Below are 21148 nucleotides of genomic sequence, written 5' to 3'. Positions count from 1 at the left end.
TTTTATATCATCTTGCCCAGTGAAGAGAACTGGAAAGCTAGTGCATGGGAAACTGATTGGAAGCCCCGTTTTTGAGACTGAGTTGCCCATCCATTTGAGATTGAGTTGCCCATCTCAGAACTTGGATTCGGCTTCACATACCTGTAGAAAGCCAGCTGTAGTGCTACTTGGATATACGCATCTGGACTCATCTTCTGTTTCTTGATAAATTCTTTCCCATAGTTTTCAAATTTATACACAAGAAGATCTAGGTTCTTCGCCAGCCTAGGAAATGAGCACAAAACCAGGAGTGAAATTGGGAAGATCTTGTGTCATTTTAAAACACACATCACTGAGACAACTATTCTTGGGATATACTCCAAAGCAGCTGAGATCTTTGGTCCTCATCTGCACCCCCAAATCCTCAGATGTCATAGAGGTCATTCAGATCCAAGCTGGGACCTGTCATGAAATGGACAATGGCTTTCAGAAGAAGCAACTTTTGTAGCAGTAGTATGGGAACATGCAAAAATTAATACTTCCATTCAAATTTTCTCCCCAGATGGGCTGTTTGCTGACACACCTGTCTTTTCACACTCTGCAAGACTAGTCTTTTCCACGGTCTACTTACAGCACAGAGCCTGTACCGAGGCCACCTTTTACATAAAATGCGAAGACTAAATGCCGTATCCAATTGACTGCCTGTTATGTTTGCAGCCGTTATTTATGTGACAGGAGCCTAGCCATAAGAATAGCAACTACATCGCCATGGAGCATGTGGCATAATCAGCCCTGTCTTCAGTTTTTGTCCCAGTCACCTTGGCATAGTTCTCTGTCTGCATGTTATGATTAAATGAAGGTTTAGATGCAGCTTCCCTGAAGAACTGTGCCAACAGATGCAATTTTTAAACGAGGTGGCAGATTTTCATGGGAGAAAGGTAGCACCTGGTTTCATCCAGATCACCCTTTCTGGCTGCTCTTAGGTAAGGTATGGCATCTTAGGTAAGAGTGGTGCATCTCCTTGACATTACATGACTTAGCAGCAGGCCTGCGGGCAGAGCTTGGTGGAACAGCTGAAATGTGTACTGAAGTGCATTTGGAAAGATGGTTAGGATTGCAGCTAAGCTGCCGAATTCTGTTTGATTAAGCATCAGTAAGATCCCTGCATGCCGAAACTCAGTCATGATATAGTGATTGCCGTCTGGTACAGCAGCACCCAGTTAATAAACCACTGATGGAATTTAGGGTTTGCACCATCTATAGACATGGGGCAGGACTGTCGCAATATAGGGTTGGGTCATGAAACGACCCATTGTTTGTAGAAGTCTAATCACAGAATCACAGAACAGTCGCGTTGGGGGTGGGGCCAGGAGGACAGCTGGTCCAGCCCCCTGCTCAGTGTAGGACTTCAAGTTAAACCATCCATCTCAGGTGGCTGTCCAGTTGCGTCTTGAATGTGGCTGGTGTGGGGAAGCCCGCAAGCTCCCTTAGGTCACTGGTTCCATTGTTGCACTGCTCTCACAGTCAGGAATTTTTGCCTTATATCTAGCTGGCACCTGGCTTCCTGTAACTTGAGCCCTTTATTCCACGTCCTGCACTCTGGGGTGATCAAGAAGAGGTCCTGTCTTCCTCTTGTGACAAACTTTGAAGGACTTGAAGAGTGCGGTCGTATCTCTCATCTGGAGGCTAAATATGCCCAGTTCTTTCAATCTCTCTTCATTATGCTTGTTTTCAGTCCCTGAATCATCCTTGTTTGTTATTGGGAGTGAGAAAGAGAGCTGCTTTGGGGGCACATCCTACAGGGCTGGTGGCTGGTTCCCAGAAAAAGAATCAGAGGCAGAAGAAGCATGTGGGTGGGAGGGGGGGGGAGAGCGGAGATTGGAATGGGGCTATTTCTAAACATTGAAATGAGAGAAGAGGAGATGTCTGCCTCAAGGCCAGACTCCCCAGGTGGCAGGCGGTCTCTGGGAATGAACGAATAAATAAATAAATACAATTGGCAGGAAGGGACTTGGAACAGGGGAGCTTCTCAGACAAGGATGAGTTGGACAACTTGACTCCATGATGTGGTGTCAGCAGAGGAGGGTGGCCCAATTACAGGATAGGCATGCAGAGAGGAAATGTGGTCATTTTTGGAAGGCCCCTCCTGAAGGAGAGTTCCTGGTGGTTAATGCTAGATTGGGTTCTATGAACTGCATTGCACATGCTCAGAGATTCATTCTGGGTCTGGTCAATAAAGACCATTTTGCAAGAAATGGTCTGTGGCATCTGAATGTGTGAAAGGAGGAACCTTAGCTCTTGACAGTTGTTGCTCTCTGCTGAACCCTTTCCAGGTTGTCTACATCTTGCTTAAAGTGTGGTGCCTGGAACTGAATGCAGTACTCTAGATGAGACCAGAGTATGAATCTGTTTGATTTGATGCCAAGAATGTTGGATACTGCCCATTCTAATGAATCATCCACTGCCTTTAGACTAATCAATCAATGAATTAATGGACAAAACTTAAATAAATCTACACCTTTCTAGAATTTAGTACAGAGAACTTTCTGAGACACTGAAAGAAGCATGAGATCATTTAATAAACAAAAGCTAGCATTAGTGGGTCATCTCTCTCTTCTTCTTTATTCAGTCTGACAATGACACACCAGGATCTCTACAGCCTCCACAAATGAAACAAGGATGCTTTTAACTCTCACTGCCACAGTTGATTATCTCCCCTCACTGATTAAAATAAACTCATACTCATTCATCAGTTAAGGTTTAAATGGATTAAATTGCCATTTAAACTGATGAAGACTTACCACCCTAATATCACTGTATTAGCCAGCAAATGGAGAATCAAACAGATTCATCTTACCTTTGAAGCTTTTCCGCTGCTGATGCCAAATGGCCCTGAATTTCTGGAGAACATTTCCACCTCAGTCTTCTTGGAGCAGGAAGTTCACTCACTGAATCTGCTCTGACCAATTTCTTTGCACCTTCCTTCCTGTAGTTGTAGCAATGTTTATTGTTTTTAAAAAAGATTATAGAGATCCAATTAATGCATAGGTTGCAGAGTTCAGAGAAGTGATTAAAAGCCCTGCCAGAGATATCTGCTCCTAATTTTAGCTGCATCTTCGTGAATAGCTACTTCTGTGTGGCTAAAGGTAAATAGTTTTTAGCTTTTTTTTTTGCTGCCAGCATGCAAAAGTGTAGAAGCCACATTTGCAGATGCATATGTTTGCCACATTTCCTTCAGCGCCAGGGATTGGGCTTTTCGGTGTGTGTATGGGGGGATGTTTCTGGGGAGTCTCAGCTGGTGTTTTAAAAGGAGAGCATTATTTGCAAGAGTCAAATCTTGCTTCTTAGAAGGATTCTACCCCAGATAAAAGCACAACTGTCTACACATGGGCTCCTTTGACCATAGGCAAGCATGAAAAGGTACTTTGTACCAAATTAGTAAAAGAAAATAAATTCCAATTTATATAGGAATGTGTTCTTGAACTATACACAGAGTAAAACCAGTGCAGGCTGATCATTGCTTTCTTTTTGCTAAGTAACTAATTATCCAAATTTTGCTCAATGATTTGACTCATACACATAAAAATGATACACTTTAAAGACAAGGTGAGAGGAGGAAGGAGGGGATTGTAAAGTGGAAGGAATAGGGGTGGGAGAGAGCGGGAAAGATTTATTGTTTGCATTGTATTAAGAAAGGGAAAAAGTCTAGTACGTTCTCTAATAAACATCAACATCATTACCAGCAACAAAAAGGATTTCACTGTGCTTCAGTAACTGCATTGTTTTACAACAGCAAATGATAAAGTCCAGTCAAATAAAAACCTGGCATGCCTATGATGTCAAGGATCCACAGAGGAAGGAAGGAGGTGTGGCGTGTAGATATGGCACATGATCAGAGCAGACTTACATGTGTCTGAACAAATGTTCAATGCACTGCACCAGGACGATTCCTTCAAAAGGGGAATGCTCACACACCGTCCCACAGACTCCGTCTCTTCCCACAACAAACTAAGCAGGGAAACAGAAGTTCACAGAAACGTGGTGTGAATACGATGGCTTTGGAACATTGCCCGCTCCGGGTTTTTGAGCCTCTTTGGACAAGACCCTCCCCATGGGAAGCTTCCCTCCTTGAGTTTACATGCTGGTTGCCACTGACGCCAGCCCTTGTGCCTGCACCCATTGTTGCTTCATCGTTTCTGCCATTTCCCTGGCCAATAGGCAGAGAGGCAGCGAGCGAGTGGGCTGAGGCACCACTGCTGCTCCATCTCCATCATTGCCTGGCCAGAGCGGGAGGACCAGAGTGATGCAGAGGTGGATCAGATCCAAGGGCACCTGGTCAGTGAAGCCCCTGCAGGCATCCAAATATCTCTGAGTGTGAAATCTTAGCAAAATGCCTCTTGTCGTGACTGGTAAGCTGCTGTGTGGAAGGAATACTTGCGTATTGCAAAGTCCCCTGCTGGTGTAGAGTGTGTGCGTGTGCGTGGGTGCAGCATGTTGTGTTACTTTTTGGAATCGCAGTTAATGAGAAACCCATGCCTCACTCACGAGAAGTTCTTTGAAAGTTTTGCTTCCTTTGAGCATTTTTTAAAAGCAAGTTCTTTTCTATCAAATTGAGTGAGGATCATCCAAAATTGTGGAAGATATTTTTGGCATAACAGTATGTGGAGTTCCATAAATAGCTCACTAGACTTCCTGTTTCTGCTGCCTTCCTGGGACTGCAGAAATGGAATAATTGCCAATAATTCGCCATACAACATACACGCTTACTGTTCAGCAGCTGGCTAGGCAACTGCCAGAAATTGTGCAAGACTTAAGTGTGTTGGCTGGAGATGTTCTGTTGCCTGAATGTGAATAGACATGGCATGTCCTTCCTCCCATTGCATCCAGTTCCTGCTAGGGAATCTACCTTCATATTGTCAAAACAGAGGACATCCATTTGCATAGCATTTGCACTGCAAATTGATACACACACGTGCAAATTTGGAAAGAATGCTTCTAATTTAAATACAAATTCAATCTAACTCTTCAGTGTGGAAAAGACTGACCTTTGTGCTTGCCCTCTCTGTCATCCTGGTACCAACAGCTGATGGACAACTTCAAGATCCCTTCTTCTGATTCTTTGACTTTAAAACAGCTTTGCAGCAGACAGCCCATGAAATAGGGATAAACTTTAAGCAAAGGAGTATCCACTGCAAAATAGGACACCTGGCCATCCCAATTCATGCTCATGTTGCATGTGACCTGAACATGGAAGTGGCTTCTGTTTGTCATTTCCCTCATTGAACCAAGAATTACTCACACAGACAGGTGCTGATTGCATCCTGATCTGCGCCATGCTGAACACCCTGTGCCAACTGTTGGATGCAGTCCCCATCTGCACTGCCAGGGATTGCCTGGGCAAGCGTGTTCCCAGCCATTTTGCCGTGTGAGACTCATTGGCCATCTCCCAGCCTGCTTGTCTGCCATGGTGCCATGCTTAGAAGCCCCTCTCTACTTAGGAGCAAAAGGCCATGACTGCAAAGGCTTGGAACTGGATGGGAGACTGATGATGTACCAGATGTAACTACTAAACTGGCTGCAAGTGTGAACTACAGATAGACATGGCCCTCATGGACCTAGCCAAAGCCACCGGTTGCCAGAAATGTTTATCAAACTACAGAGATTAAAATACCAGAAAAGATCACCAGGTATTCAGAGAATGATGTCAAAGGTGCTATTTCCACACTCTTTGCAATAATGTGGGCTGAAAGGGGAAAATGACTTGAAGCAACCCCTTGACCCCTCTCTCATGTTGGATGCCTTAGCCAATTGGACAAATATTTCTTTCAGACAAATATTTGAATATTTGGATGAGAAGAATAGTTCATCTGGAAGATATTTCTGCCCATTGTGCAGGTCTACCTTCATGGGTGTGGAGGAAATTAGGGGCAGGCATGGAAATTGTATATGGAGATGGCCGACATTTTGACACTCCAGGCGGAGGGTGACACAGATTGCCACATACGCAAACAGAGTAGTAAAAAGTCTTGGCAAAGGCAATCTTCCCTCAGTCTAGGGGCCAGGAGGGGAGTGTCTTAGGGTTGTGCTTCCACTGAAGAGAGCCAACTGATGCGCCGCTGTGGACAGAACTGACCCTGGCCAGGAAGAAGGGTGGCTGAGTGTCCTATTTTACATGGGGACACCTTTGTTTGAAGGGCCTGTCTGGTCCAAGTCCAGTTAAAGCAACGCATGGTCCTTGAAGTGAGCATTGACAGTCAGCTACTGACGGCACAAGCACAGAGGGGTCTTGGTCACAGCCTTCCCCATTGTGGGGAGACATCTTGCATTGTAGTTATACCCCCCCCCCATTTACATCTATGCATTCAAATTAGCACATGCATACCGAATACAAATCTGACCCTCTTTTCTCTTCCTTTTGGGTTGCGTTTTAGCTGCGAAGCTCTGTGGGTTAGAGGAGGGTACGACTGGGAAAATATTGAAGTGGGAGACAGACTGGGAACTGTGGATTCCATTAAGGTCACCATCACTTTCCCCATCATAATTCAAGCCTTCCATCTTTCCCGAGCAATTTTCCCCTTGAGGAAGACTGCCCCTCAAAATGCAAAAGATCCACCTCAGTTTTCTTTCTCCAGCTAGTTCAGTCCCTCCTCACTGCTTTTTCTGTATTATTCTGCAGCTAGAAGATACATGTCGTTATTATGCACATGAGGTTAGTCCCTTGGCACTGTTTGGCCTTGCAAGATGAGAGCTCACAGGCAGTGATGGGAACACCTTACCTGCATGGGCTTGTCGTACCAGCGATTGGCCCCATTTTTGTTGTAGCCTCCTCCGTGTAGGAGCTGCAAGGCCATGTTGGTATCTGTGAGCTCCTCTCCAGTTGGGCTATCAAGGCAGACTAAGCACAGGCTTCGCTCAATCATATCGAGTGAGTCTCGGTTTGTAGAATCTGGGGGACAAAACAATTGGTTGGCTGACATGAAATGCAGGGCCTTCCCTGTAAAATAATATATTACAGTACCCTTGCACCCCAGTCCTCCAAATGGTGAGAGCTCCAGAAGTGAGAAAAGTACCCAGGGTTTTGTTTATGTTCCCAAACCTGCTGGCTTTTCCTTTTTTTTTTTCTTGCTTACCTAGTAATGTGAGCTGGGTTTCCTCCCCTCACACATTCAAAGCCTCAGACCTTTCTTGCAAAAATTCTTTATTGACCAAAGCCTTTTCCAGAAACACAACCACCCAGAATGAATCTCTGAGCATGCACAGAGTGGTTTGTTGGACCCAATCCAGTCTTTACCTCCAGGAAAGTATGAGTATGTTTGGGCCCCAACCTTTTGGAATGGGCCTTCTGTAAACAACACACCTCTTCCCTGCATGCCACATCTCTAGTTGGGTGGCCCTCTTCTGCCAATGTTGCATCACGGGGTCAAGAGCTGTCCACACGTCATCTCTGAGAAACTCCCCTGTTCCAAGCCCCCTCCCAATAACTATGTATCTCAGTTATTCTTAGAGGCTGCCTGTCCACCTGGGGAGCCTGGCCTTGAGATAAGCACCTCTCATCGCAGTGCCTGGAATAGGTGCATATTCCAAGCTCCTCACTCCTCCTCTTCCGCTTGCTCCACCTCCTCCTCCTCCAAATCCAGATCAGCATGCCCTGGGGATGCGCACCAACAGCAACTGCACTTCTCACTCCCAGTATGTATTTTGCCCCTCGCTGTCTAGTGGGAAGGATTAAAGATGAACCATCTCTGCCCATTTTCCTTACCTTCTTGGGCCACATTAGTTCCTATTGAGACACACTGTGAGAATTTTACCAGCTATCAACAATCTTTTATCAGGTCTTAAAGACAGTGCCACAGGGCAACCCACATTGATAGTTTGGCCCACAGAAACCACAGAGCCAAGAATCAGAGAGCTGGCAGGGTCTAGATTTGTTTTGTTCTCAAACGCCTGAGCTTTCACAGTGTGCCTTTCACAGCAGAAGGTCCGGTCTCAGCAGAGTCGTGTATCCATTCTGTGTTTCAGTCCACATTTTAAGGGGATATTCATGGTGAGTAGCTCAGACTGAAACTCAGAGTGGATACACCACCCCACCAATATTGATCCCTGGGCATATTAAAAACTAAGCCATTGCACTTAATCTCTGTGCACTTTTGTTACTGGCCCATACAAAGAAGATCGGAATGAAGCCTGATGTGTCACATCATTATTTCCACAGAGATGTTCCTCAATCCCTTTGGAGTGAAAGGAGGGGGAGGGGAGGGGAAACTAGCTTTTGAATAAAGGCAAATTTCATGACTGTTGCGGTGTGATGATCTCTTTTATTTTACATTTCAAACTTTCATTTGGCTTTGTCTGCCAGATGGCTTTCCGTTTGCATGATGTGTGGATTCATGCCATAAGCTGAGATGAGATGTTTCCAAAGGAAGTAAAAAGAGACAGGAAAACCATAAGTCAGCATCCCTAATAGCAGAAAGTGACTGCAATTTTTTTTTCCAGAGGGTTTTTTCCAGGGGTATGAAGAGATTACACACAGAATTATTTGAAAATGGGCTATGGACTCCATGAACTTGGGCCAAAGGCTGCATGTACCTGCTAGGGCTGCAGATTTTCTGTCCCTGCTTTAAGGAGAATGCATGGGATCTATAAAGTGCCAAGGGACTCAAAACCAGGCCTGGATCAAGACCCAGATGCCTCTCTTTCTTCCTGAATCTCTTGGCAGATATTGGCCTCAGTTTTGCTGCACTGTAACATAATGACCAGATGGGATTATTACTTCTGATCAACCCAGCTAAGATGAGTCAGGTATTCTGGGGAACCAAAAACATCCTCGATGCTCTAACTTGAGGTGGTGGGGTATCCATTCTGGATTTCAGACTGAACTTTTCATGAGCTGTCAATGGTGCTGAATCTAAATGGGGGTTTAGTACCATGGACACATCCTCAAAGGTTTGGGCTGATACCAGGCATGGATCTGCCATCCCACTGGTTCGGAGCTGCCAGCTTTCTTCATTATAAGCTGCTGCTACTACTATTGCTAAATAATACATATAAATTAGGATCGCATGTTTTATGGAAGTCACTGTCCTCCAGTTTGGAGATGGATTTCTCTGCTTTGGTGACTTGGCCACACAATGCAAAGCTTCCTTTTGTGGAATGAAGGTCAGTGGAAATGGGGGAAGAGGATGGTGTACAGAGACTGTTTGGGTCATTCTTGCTAACCTTCAACAAGGATTGTCCTGGCTTCAGCCCACTCTGTCCGTCCATCAGATGTCAGGAGACCGATCGGAGGCAGTCTCTCTTCTTCATTCTCAGCCATTTTGACTATCTTACACAACTGAGTGAAAAGATCCCCTTCGCTGAGACGGCGGAAATTAATGACAACATCCAAAACAAAAAACTGCAGAGGAAGGAAAAGCAGTTGAAAGAAAGGTCATGGATATGTTTTATTTAGTAAAAAATATGCCACCCTTCAGTTTACAGGAACTCCCAGGGCAGTTCCTGAAATTCATAAGCATGTTACTAAAGGCAAAATGCAAATAAGTCTTTCTCTAACCTATGAAACAAATAAACAAACACCCTAAAACCACACAACTGAACAACAAAACAAGCGGACAGTAAACCTGCCTATAAAAATAAGAGACAATACTGTAAAAGCCTGGGCAAATATAACTTTTTTATTTTTATAGTTTTAAAAAACGAAGGGCATTTCTTATGCAATCTCACAACTGAAAAGTGCCTTCTTTCCCCCCCTCTTACAGCCTCACATAACTTAGAGGGTTCCTAGTGAGGACTGTAAATTTTGGGATGCTTGTGCAAGGGAATAGTATCCTTTCGATATTAGGCACCAAGTCCTTGGGGCTTTAAGGGTACTCTGGAGGGTGCTGAAAAACAAACTAGCTGTTTACGTTGTGGCAAAGAATGGGGCAGGCGTTCTCTTCCAGCTACTCCTCGTTCACAGCTGAGCAGCTGAACTTCTTTTCTTAGAATAGCTGCCCATTTTTATGTTGCATCTGTGCTCACTGTAGCTTCCCACTGGTGCTTCCCACAAGAAATATGAACCACACACACGCACACAACACAACAGTGCAGCCATTGAATGTGGCAAATGCCTTATTCTTTAACATTCAGGCGCAAGCCTCAGGGATCCATGTTTTCCGGGGCACATGCCCGGGATGTTCAGAGATACGCCTCTGTGGTTTTCTTGTCACATAACTGGGAAGTATGGCCCAGTAGATACTGTTGGACAGCCCAACCTATGGAATTCACTCCCAAAAGAGGTCCGCCTGGCACCGTCGTTACTGGTTTTTCGGCGCCAGGTAAAGACCTTTTTATTTAAACATCATTTTAATTGTTAAAACATATGATCTGGCCAGGGCAACTTCTTCTTCCTTCTCTTTCTCCTCCTATATTTTTATTTACTTCTTTTATACTGATAATATTAATTTTATATTTGTAACTCAGTGTATTTTTTGTATTTTTGTATTTAATGGTAATTCATTATGTTCTATTGTATTTCAATGTATTTTATTGTGTTGTAAGCCGCCCCGAGGTTTCGGCAAGGGGCGACATAGAAATGTTATAATAATAACAATAACAATAATAATAATAATACTCCCATGGTCTCTCATCCATGGCTCAGCAGGCCACTGCTGATGAGAGCTCTGGTCAAACATCCTCTGAAGGGCTGCACATTCTCCATCTCTGCTTTACATGCCGCGTGGCAGAGGCAGGCAGAATGACCACATCTCTATAGCTTAGAGCCTCTTTCAGTCCCTGAACAGAAGCCAGACCTATACACTAAGTGGGCAACCTGGTGCCCTTCCGATGCTTCAGTGCCAGCTCCCATGGCCCTCTACCACTGGCCACACTGACTTATGTGATTTACGGGGACTGTAGTCCAAAGCATCTGGAGAGTGCAAAGTTGTCTGCCCCACTCTAAGCCATCCACAGAAGCTGTCACTGGGTGTCTTTTCATACCATGTTTTGCGAGAGAAGGGGAACTTCTCATTTTCACCAACAGAAGAGTCACCTCCTTAAGCAACAAACATCTTTAAGCAGCTGGTGTGACTGAGAGGTTTGAGTCTATTTATCCAGAATTGTAGCTCTAATCCACATCAGTCATTGAGTAGCACACACTCAGAACCAAAAGGAGGCTTCCTTATAGCCCGAAGTGCCTGAGTTTGCCTAATCTTGGCTGCTAAGCAGGGTCAGCCCTGGTTAGAATCTGGATGGGAGACTTGAATCCTGTGTTGAGCAGGGAGTTGGACTTGATGGCCCTCTAGGCCCCTTCCAACTGTGATTCTATGATTCACTTAATATGCTCATCCTTGCTACACGATCATTTCAGCAAAGGCATGACTCCCTTCCCCAACCCCTGTTCTCTTGCAGGGACTTCAGTGAAATCATTTGTCTTGGATGCCAATGGCAAAATGAATCAGACTTGGGTTTTGAAAGACATGCGCACAATGAAGATCCACACACCTGATTGTTACAAGCAACAATGATATGTTCTGGTTCAGGCATGATATTGCTTTTCTGGGCCACCAAGGTGTCTTTGGTAGGTCCTGGAAGACGATAGGAAGAAAAGAGTCCATAGTATTGCTTCATACAGAGGGGATGGCCAGAGAGCTGTCCGCGAGCAAAATCAACAGGCAAAGCATGGCTGGAGGGACAGAGAAAGAGAGAGAAGTAGACAGAAGGGAAACGAAATCTAATCTGTCCTTTGTTTTGTTTACAATTAGATTTAGATACACAACACAGTTAGACTCATACAAAAATAAGATTACAGTAAAGGGAAATGGATGGATTCCTATAGCAAAGTCAAAATTCAATATTCTGGGCAGGCCTATCAGCTTACTAGGCAACCGTATTTGCATTCAGTTGATATGTGCTGAAAACACAAATGGCATGCAAAACAAGGACAAACACAGGCATTCCCTTCACACTGTCCCTGTCCAACACTCGTTATTGGAACATCTAACCACACAGAGGAAATACAATACTGTGCCACATCTGTAGAGTTTATAAGTGGTCCTTCATGGGGAGAAAAAGAAGGTCTGTGGCTTTGCAGAGTTGGCCTAAAGTGTTTCATTTACTAAGCAGACAGGGAAAACAGCTCCGTTTCCTGAAGTATTTGAGATTTATGAGTTATTTAAAAAAGGACCAGGGTCAGATTGGTTCATATCTGTAACTTCTGGAAATCATTTTAAAAGCAGTACCTGCAAAAACAGATATGATGACCTTATCAACAAACTGCTTTTCTGGTACAGATATGCAAACTGAAACAGGCTGGGGAAACTATCCTTTATCTGTAGAACTTGTTTTGCTTCTTGGGGGTGGGGGGAATTCAGGGGAAAAATCCACCCCCACCCGCTGTAAATTGTTCTTGATCACTGCCCAGCCTGGAGCCTTCACATTTCCACTTTCTGGTGCCTATGTTTGTCCTCTGGCAGGAAGAAGGGTTAGTATATTGTCTCCCCACTTAAATTACTTAAATTACAAAAGGGAATCCGAATCTTTCGGTGTGCCTTTTATAATTTAAGTGTTTTTGTGTGCGGGGGAGGTGAATAATATTTTTCAAAATTCTGTAAATTAGGCAAACAGACTAAGTGGTAAGGATTTATTTATTTGAACTGGATTATTTGAGCTTCGACCTTTGCAAATGCTCCAGCTTGTATGTCTTTAGGCTCCTGATGAAAACATTGATTCTGTTCCAAAAAAGCAAAGAGCTTACGTGTCCAGCAGGGCTTTGTAGTCAAGCACGCCAGAAATGAGATTGGCAGCAAACCTGCAAGCAAAAGACAGAGGTAGCATCTATTACGCTCCTGGCGGTGGATGTGGTTAGACTCTGTACATTAACACTGTGTGTAGGGTGGTTGGGCGGACCTTTTGCACACTAGTCTCCCAGTAGTGACTCTGCCTGTGGAATCATTTACTTTTAGTACTTACGTCTGTAATTCTCTTGTGGAATGTTCTGCACTGGCAATTTGTCAGGTGCCTACTTTACTGAGTTCTAGGCACCTGATGAAAACTTTTCTTTTTCAATGTACCCATGGCACTACTTAGACCATCTATATTGATGGCACTGGTTTTAATTTTTTAATTTTATTGATGTATGTTTTTGTCTGATTAGCTATATTGTGTTTTATGGTGTTTATTTATTAAAATATTTTAATTGTATTATTTTATTCAATGTTTTATTGATATTCTTATTGTAATGGCTGGCCAGAGAGCATGATGCTAATGGGTGGATTTTATACACATTTAATAATAATAATAACAACAACAACAACAACAAAATGCTTCCATCACACCTTCAAAGAACTTGGGGTAGTATTCATGTTCTATCTCAGTTTATTCTCAACACAACCTTGGAAGGTAGGTTAGGCTAAAATAATTATAACTGACCCAAAGGGCTGAGTGGGGATTCAAACCCCAGGATTATTTCCGTCAAAGGCTGACACATTAAACACCACACATTTATTTATGCATTAATTTAATTCTGATCACACACAATAGCCAAAGCTCTTTGGGACAGTTCACAGAATTAAGCGCCTAATATAAAACACAACGTAAAACCTGTAAAAGTGTTGAACAGGATAAAGTCAAAGAAAAAGCGCTGACTTCAGGGGTGGATAAACTTTTCAGCCCCATGGGCCACCTATGACATTTGTCTGGCAGCCAGGGCAGTATGGCTGTTTGCACATGTGTGCAGACATAATTCTATGCATGTGCAGAAACACACATGCATTCCAGCAATCTTGAGATGGGTCGCTCTTCCCTCGAAGAGAAGAGAAGAGAAGAGAAGAGAAGAGAAGAGAAGAGAAGAGAAGAGAAGGAGCCCTCCATCAGCACCGATTCATATGCAAAGCATTCTTTGCTTTCTATGGGAGTCAGGAAGACTTGTGAAACAAATCTGCCATCCTCACACCTAGCTAAGGCATGAGAAGGAGGCCTCCAAGGAGCTTCTTAAATAAAAACAACCCCTGATGACCTTTTACCTTGGGCTGAGCAGCAAAGCTCCCCTTCTCCTCCCACTGCAGAGTTCCCCTGGTTTCTAAGCAGGTTTTCTGTAAGCTAAGAGAGTTTGGACTGACGACTGGGCTGCCTGCATCAGAAAGATGTGAAACTGTTTCCTAGCAAGCAATTGTTGCCATGAAATGATTCAGCTTACAGGGCATGTTCTGTCCTGTACAGTCGGCAGTTGTTATTCTTTATGTTGCTATGCATTGTCCCTGCAAAACAGAAGGTGACTGAATCTAGCGTTTAAAACATGTTAGAATTCCATTTGTATTTAGTATTTTCTATGTAGCTTTCTTTCCCTGACAGGCAGGCAGAACGTGAGGAAACCAGATTCTCGGCTGCAGTCTTGCACATGGAAAACCATGATGCACCTATGAAATCATGCTCAGAATTGTAGCCCCCGCACAAAGAATCCAGGTGAGGACCTAAGTATTTGGTGCTGAGGCTTTTAAAACAATCGTTATCTGGCTTCTTGTGCAAAATTATACCACAGTCAACAAACAAAAGACTTTCGGTTTAGCTTGTCATGTTAAGGGCATCTCACATTCATTCAAGCTCTGACATGCCAGGGAAGTCCAGCTGTTTAGGTCCACGCTCCTAACAACAAAGCAAAAAGTATATCATGTGGGAAACTGTGCTGGGATTAGTTCCAGCTTCACCAGCACCCTGGAACTAGGCAGTTGTTGGTTGCAAAGTGGTGCAGAAAAGTTCCATTCCAGTCTGCTGGCTGGAATAGAGTCTGGGCAACAGAAGCTGCCATCCCATTTTCCCAGGTCCACCCACACAGAATGACAGAGTTGAAAGAGACCTTGGAGGGAGGTTGGATGGTCCAGGGGCTGGAAATTGGCCCTTGGGATGCCCAGAGTAACCCACCTCTGGTTTAGTGTCAATAGGACAACCCCTCACAGTGTACAAAATTATTCTGGCCCTAAGGGATAGATGTTTCTCGACAATCATATAGGGCAGTGTATTTAAATCGGTGGCACATCTGGTCTGTTTAGGGCAGTGGTGGAGACTTTATTTGGGAAAAGAGTCAAGCCCCCACAAGCCCTTCGTAGGTCAGGAGACACCAGCCCTTTCTTCTGACCTCATTCGTCCCCCAACTGTGTAGCAGGTGGGCTTTTCCTAGGCAAGGGAAGCTCATGCACAGCGAAGTTGCCCCAACTGAAGCATCTTCACCTGTTCTGCACTTTAGGAAGGTGAGACAGTACAGCTTGCCCTCCAATTGGGAAGGTAACTAGCCTCTTAAAGGGAATCCCTACTATATTTTATTTTATTTTATTTAGGATATTTATATGTCGTCCTTGGCAAAAGCCTCAGGACGGCTTACAAAGATGAAATACAAATATCACCAAACATAAATAAATTATTGACCCACTCTGGCTGTGGTTAAAATATAATGATAAAAAATACAATATTAAAACTTATTAAAATGTTGATCAAATAAAAAGGTCTTGATCTGGCACCGAAAAACATATAGTGACGGAGCCAGGCGGACCTCTCTGGGGAGCGCATTCCATAGATGGGGCGCCACCGCAGAGAAGGCCCTCCTCCGGGTACTCTGTCTCCTAATGTCTTTCACAGAGGGTTCCCGGAGGAGGGCATCTGCTGCCGATCTCAGGGGGCAGGAGGGCAAATAGGGAAGAAGGCATTCCTTTAGGTATCCAGGTCCCAAGCCATTTAGGGCTTTATAGGTAATAACCAGCACCTTGAATTGAGCCCGGACTTCAATGGGAAGCCAGTGGAGCTGATAGAGGACTGGGGTTATGTGAGAATAATGCCCAGTCCCCGTCAGCATCCTGGCAGCTCTGTTTTGCACCATCTGAAGTATCCGGACTGTCTTCAAGGCAGCCCCACATAAAGCATGCTGCAGAAATCCAACCAGGAAGTAAGCAACGTGTGTGTCACTGTTGCTAGGCAATCTTCTTCCAGGTAGGGACGCAGCTGATGGATTAGCCGAAGCTGGAGGAAGGCACTCCTATTATCTCTCATTGGTGATTAGTCATGACGAAGGACTTCCTCTTCCCATTAGTCTTAACACTGAATGGCTGGACCCTGCTGGAAGCCCCGTGTGCCCTCTGAACCAGCATGGCGGAACAATGGACAGAAAGTCCCCCATCTCTGGCTTCCTGCATGTCTATAAGTTGCTGTAATTTGATGCCCCCTCTGATACACCCATTTTGTACTGGCAAGGCTGCGGACGGGGTCATTTCCCTTTGCGACACAAAAATCTCATACTAGATCCTGAAACATGTTTGGTGGTGTTACAGTTCAGCAGGTCTGAGCTGTAGCGAAGCAGATGCTGTTCTCTTTTTGGGCACCAAGATTGTTTGTTTAGTGAAAGGATGTCATAAACAACAGGAGCCATTTCTCATACAGTCCTTCTTCCAAGAAGCTGTTAATTTCAAGTCTTCATAAGAAGACACATATATGCACAGAATATATTTTCCTTGAAAAGCATGACCTCTGACCTTTGGTTTCCACAAGATAAAGCACAGAGTCTTCCTCTTTTGGTTAATCCATAACAAACCTGTTTGACTGAAGTACGTGTTTTATGGCGGTTTGTAAGACTTCTTTTATTGATAAAACCTTTTACAATATTGTGATCTTGGAAAAACAGTCAGTGAATAGCTTGATATTCCAGAAATCACCATCACTAATTAATGAACACAGGTGGTTTTGTAAGAACAGCTTAATTTTTTTGTTATGAATATGGTGTCCATGGGAACCTGCCTTGTTATCTATGGTGTCCATAGGAATCTGCCTTGCTTTCTGACCGGCTGTGCCTACCATGGCAGCCATTTTGTGAATGGGCAACTGCCATTCTTGGTAGCCATTGTCGGAGTGTGGCCAAAGCACACTCTTCAAGTTCCACATGTGCCCATCAGCCTGCAAATGCTGGGAATCTCTGATTTAGCTATATCAGGTACTTTCCAAATTTTCCATAATCATTCCATCATGGTTGGCATTGGATGATTCTCCCATTTGCCTGGGCAATTCCTGATCATGTGATCATTAATTCATGTGCTATGAGCAACAGATAATCAGTCTGAACTAAATAGTTCAGGTAGCCTAAGAGAGGAATTTAAGTTACCTGAAATGTGTGGAATGTTGAATTTCACCTTCAAGACTAGTTTTACCTCCATGTGTAATGATTTTGGAAATCCATCTATCTTTTATTACTGCTTTGCCACAATAGAATATGGAAGGATTCGTTCTCAGTGTGATCCACAGAAACTTTACCTCAGTTGGTCATTTGCATCTTGGAACTGTTGGCGAGCAAAGATAATTGCTGGGCTGGAATTGACTGGAAGAGCCAATCGGTTGTTGAGGTACATGTCATCTAGCCAGTAGTTTAAAACCTGTCAAAAATAACAGTCACAGATGATGACAGAGCCAAACAATATAATAAGTTTTCCATGTTTATGTGCTTATTGCTGCATTTTAGGCATTTGCTGAAATAGGGTTCCTTTGAGACCTTTTCCATTGCTGTAGGAACAGATGTTGAAAATAAAACTCTTCTCTCATATTCCCTAGGGCAGTCATTCTCACCTGGTGCCCTCCATGTTGGCAGGGAATGATGAGAGTTGTAGTCCATGCATTTGGGAGCCACCACCTTGGTGAAAACTAGCCTAAAATCTCAGAGCCTAACCCAGTCCTAGAATTAGAATTCCTCTGGCATCTATCATTCACTAGGGATTTTAACACTTAGCCAGGGCCCTGGTGGAAAAGAAAAGGTGTTTCTGCTCATATTGTCCATTATTATGAATCCTTTTCCCTTCATTTGATATTTCTGTATTTGAAAATCTTCTCTCCTTTTGCAGGAGAATTCCACTTTTTCAAGTGAAATGACCACATGATTTAAAACCCCCAAATTTTATAATTCTCTTGATTTGCATTGTTTGCAGAAACAGGAAAGCCTACATCCCATTTGATTTTAAAGAAATACAGTTTTGATAGCTCTTAACTGGTGACATTTGGCAGAAAAATCTATTGTTGCTGCGGCATTGATTAGCCATTATTCCTGTCATTGTTACGTGCATTGGTTAATGGAATTAACTTGGAAATGGATAGTCATTTTGGTTTGTGTAGATTGAACCAATTTCTTTTGCCATGTGCTTAATTCTTTTTACAAAGATTCTGGATTTCCTGATTCATGAAACATCTTTCATGCAAGGTTAGACTGTCAGGAATTACTTAACTTGTATCCAGGTCTGGTTAATCCTTTTGCTATGGATGCTATAGAGCAGTGCTCCAGCCAACAGAAGCCTCCTAATTTAATTGTGGGTTGTCATTATACGTGAAATCTGGGTCATGGTTTATTTATACATGTATTTATAGGCTGTCTATAACTGCCGAGGCCTTCCTAGGTGGCTTACAATACATGAGTTGTTACCCATGAACAGCCCAGGAACAGAATCCAGGGTTTGTTGTGGCATCATCAATTCTGGGTTATTCATAGGTCACAACTCATAGTTAAATCACAGTGCAAGGGTTTGCATGTAACAATCCATGATTCAACAACAGCCCATGTTCATGTGAATCTGGCCTCTGACTTTCATTTCACCACCAACTGGTAATATTTGTGGCACTCATGTCTATAGACTCTACACCCAACCCAGCTTTCATTTCTTTTTTTTTAATTTCATTTTTTTAACAAAGTACAAATACAAGTACAAAAATCATATAATAAAGGAAAAACCACAGAACGCACACACACAAATAAAAATCACCCTTGGTGCATCCCTTCCCTGGGACCATGGCTGCCGAGTATTTTTTCCTTTCATTTTCCCAGTCTTTCAGAAATACCCCCTTCCATCCAAAATTGCAATAGATTCACTGGCGGTTTAGTGCCCTTCCCTTTTATTAATACATGTCCAATAAGCAAACCCCATATATTGTCAAAATCATTCTTCTTTAGCCATACTTTTCCCACTTTTTAATCTTTCATTTCCTTTACGAAAGCAGCACTTCTGCAAACTAGAATGCTTCTAAGCACCGTGTGGCTCCAGAGCTACCTATCCTGGAAAAGCGGGGAAATAGAAGACAATAGAAGCAGGCTCCAGTTGTTCTTAGCCCATTTTAGGTGTCACATTTTAAAAGCCATTTGGAAACAAATAACACCAGGCTTACCCAGTTGTCAAGCTTTTCCCGTCTTTCAAGAAGCTTTTGCTGAAGGAGCTCTCCAGGGCCTCCCGTTGCTCCAAACTTCTCCACTATGACTTGTGTCTTCTTATACTGTTCTTCTGACACCAAGTGTTTCATGCATTGAAGGAACATGTGCAATGTTTGTTGCAGGGGTGGAACTGGAAGCTTGGGTAGAACCTAATCAAAATGATATTCGAGGATCAGTTGTGGATTCTGTGCTAGCATTTTGTTGCAACTATAAGTTTAGGAGGAAACTTCATGTTCTGCACAAGATATGTCAGATTCTGCATGAGTGGGGCTGCTGTCTCAGAAACAGTTGGTAGAAGAGAAAATTGGCCGGTACAATTTCTACCATGGTGTTGCCATGAGTGAAGGCATGAATGGGTGGAAATTCTCCCTCTTCCGCAACCAGCCAGAGCCAGATATCCTGTCCCATGTGAAATCTGTCAGATCTACCTGGTGTGGACATGGGCATTTTGCTTCTCTCCAAAATGGCTCAGGATTGCATTTGTAGCATCCAGAATTCCAGGATGAGTCTCCTACTGAGCAGATCTAGTCCTCAAAGGCTGCCACAGCTTTTCACATTGTGTGCATCATTAACACAGGGGGAAACAGGAGAGGTCTCTCTGAAGAACCAAGAGAGATTCTGATCAAGACTCTGAAGTGCAGCTGGTTTACTTGACAGATGAATCAACCAGAACATGAATTTACCAATCTTGGAGACAATGCTAGTTAGTGGAATCAGTAGCGAAGGGACCCAAGAACAGGTAGAATCTGAGATTTGAGGGCGTTCTTTTTAAGAAGTACAGGAAAATAAAATGTTGGGGAGAAGGAAGTTTCTTCTAACAATGGCAACATTTGTTTAAGAAATGATGGATCAAAGGTGGGGAACCTTAGGCCCACAGCTCAAGTCAGGCCCTTAGAGGTTCCCCAGGTGGCCGAGCCCTGGCCCACTCCCCTTTCTTGGTGTTTGTGCAGTTTTTTCCATATTCTAAAAGACGAAAATGCTTGTCTTAGAGCTTATTCGATGGCATTAAGAGCTTTAAGTAATGATATGCTGGTATATTTGGTTTGTGTCACACCTGCCACTCAAGAGTGTCTCTAAAGCGGAGTTCTGATTCCGCCCTCGAGCCAAAAGCATTTCTTCAACCCTTATTGTAAATCATTGCACACAAAAAGGCACAGTTACATTTTTTAAGGTTATTTAGTATGTAATTGGTTAATGGATTGAGGCTGCTGTCCTAAACACAATGACTGGAGAAAAGAGTTCATTTCAGTCCATGGGACTTACTTATGAGAAAACTGGCTTAGGATTGCTCTGTAAAATACAGATAATATTCTCCTTAAGCATTCTTCACTGACCATTCAGTACATTCCATATTGTTTCCCACTGCCCATGGTTGTACTGTTTAATGCAAATGCATGTACCCTTTGATGTTTGGAATCACCATGAAGAATGACCTCTACCAGGAGGGGTACCTGCTTCCCCACTCCCAGAAGCCTCCCACCCCCCCTGCAACAATTGCTCTTTAATCCATGCCCTGTTCTGATGTAATTTTCCAGAAAAAGTCACTCACCGTTTCATCTTGGCGGTGAATGTCTTTCCCTTTCTTCTCTGCGTCTTTTTCTAGGATTGGCATCTTTGTGTCGCTTCTGGGCCTTTTGATGGAGAGCAAAAATCGAAAGCAGGTGATTGCAGAGCCATGCACCTTAGTTCTAGAAATGAACATTGTTAAGGGAAACACAAGAACAACGACCACAAAGAGAAATAAACCCATCTGTTGAACAGCAGCTTTGAAAAGCTTGGTCCATTATGCTCAAGTGTAAGCTCACTACAATTACATGAAGGTGCATGGAAGAAAATGACATTTATGGGAAAATGGGAGCTCTGTGTAGCTTTTGGAAATAACAACATTTCTCTAAATGGGACGCAGACACAAAATTAATGTAAGTTTGGAGGCACCACATATGGCTTTTCTCTTTCTTTTTCTCTTCTATGTAT

At 43.5% G+C, this 21148-nt stretch overlaps 1 protein-coding gene across 1 annotated transcript in view; it reads right to left on the bottom strand.

Moving 5' to 3' along the window:
- The window catches only part of CHAT (choline O-acetyltransferase), a 34277-nt gene extending 13491 nt beyond the window's left edge, over positions 1-20786 (bottom strand). The window contains exons 1-10 of the mRNA XM_044420117.1: positions 20724-20786; positions 19132-19323; positions 17242-17360; positions 12710-12763; positions 11458-11638; positions 9196-9373; positions 6756-6925; positions 3887-3987; positions 2837-2965; positions 142-264 (exon numbers count right to left, since the gene is read on the bottom strand). Of these exons, the coding sequence (XP_044276052.1) occupies positions 142-264; positions 2837-2965; positions 3887-3987; positions 6756-6925; positions 9196-9373; positions 11458-11638; positions 12710-12763; positions 17242-17360; positions 19132-19323; positions 20724-20786 (1310 nt within the window). The remainder of the gene's footprint in view (positions 1-141; positions 265-2836; positions 2966-3886; positions 3988-6755; positions 6926-9195; positions 9374-11457; positions 11639-12709; positions 12764-17241; positions 17361-19131; positions 19324-20723) is intronic.
- Positions 20787-21148: the final 362 nt, after the last annotated feature.

The sequence above is a fragment of the Varanus komodoensis genome, unplaced genomic scaffold, assembly GCF_004798865.1.
Source record: "Varanus komodoensis strain SLA01 unplaced genomic scaffold, ASM479886v1 scaffold11, whole genome shotgun sequence".
NCBI classification, from domain to species: domain Eukaryota; kingdom Metazoa; phylum Chordata; class Lepidosauria; order Squamata; family Varanidae; genus Varanus; species Varanus komodoensis.
This window is presented reverse-complemented; position numbering and strand designations above follow the sequence as displayed.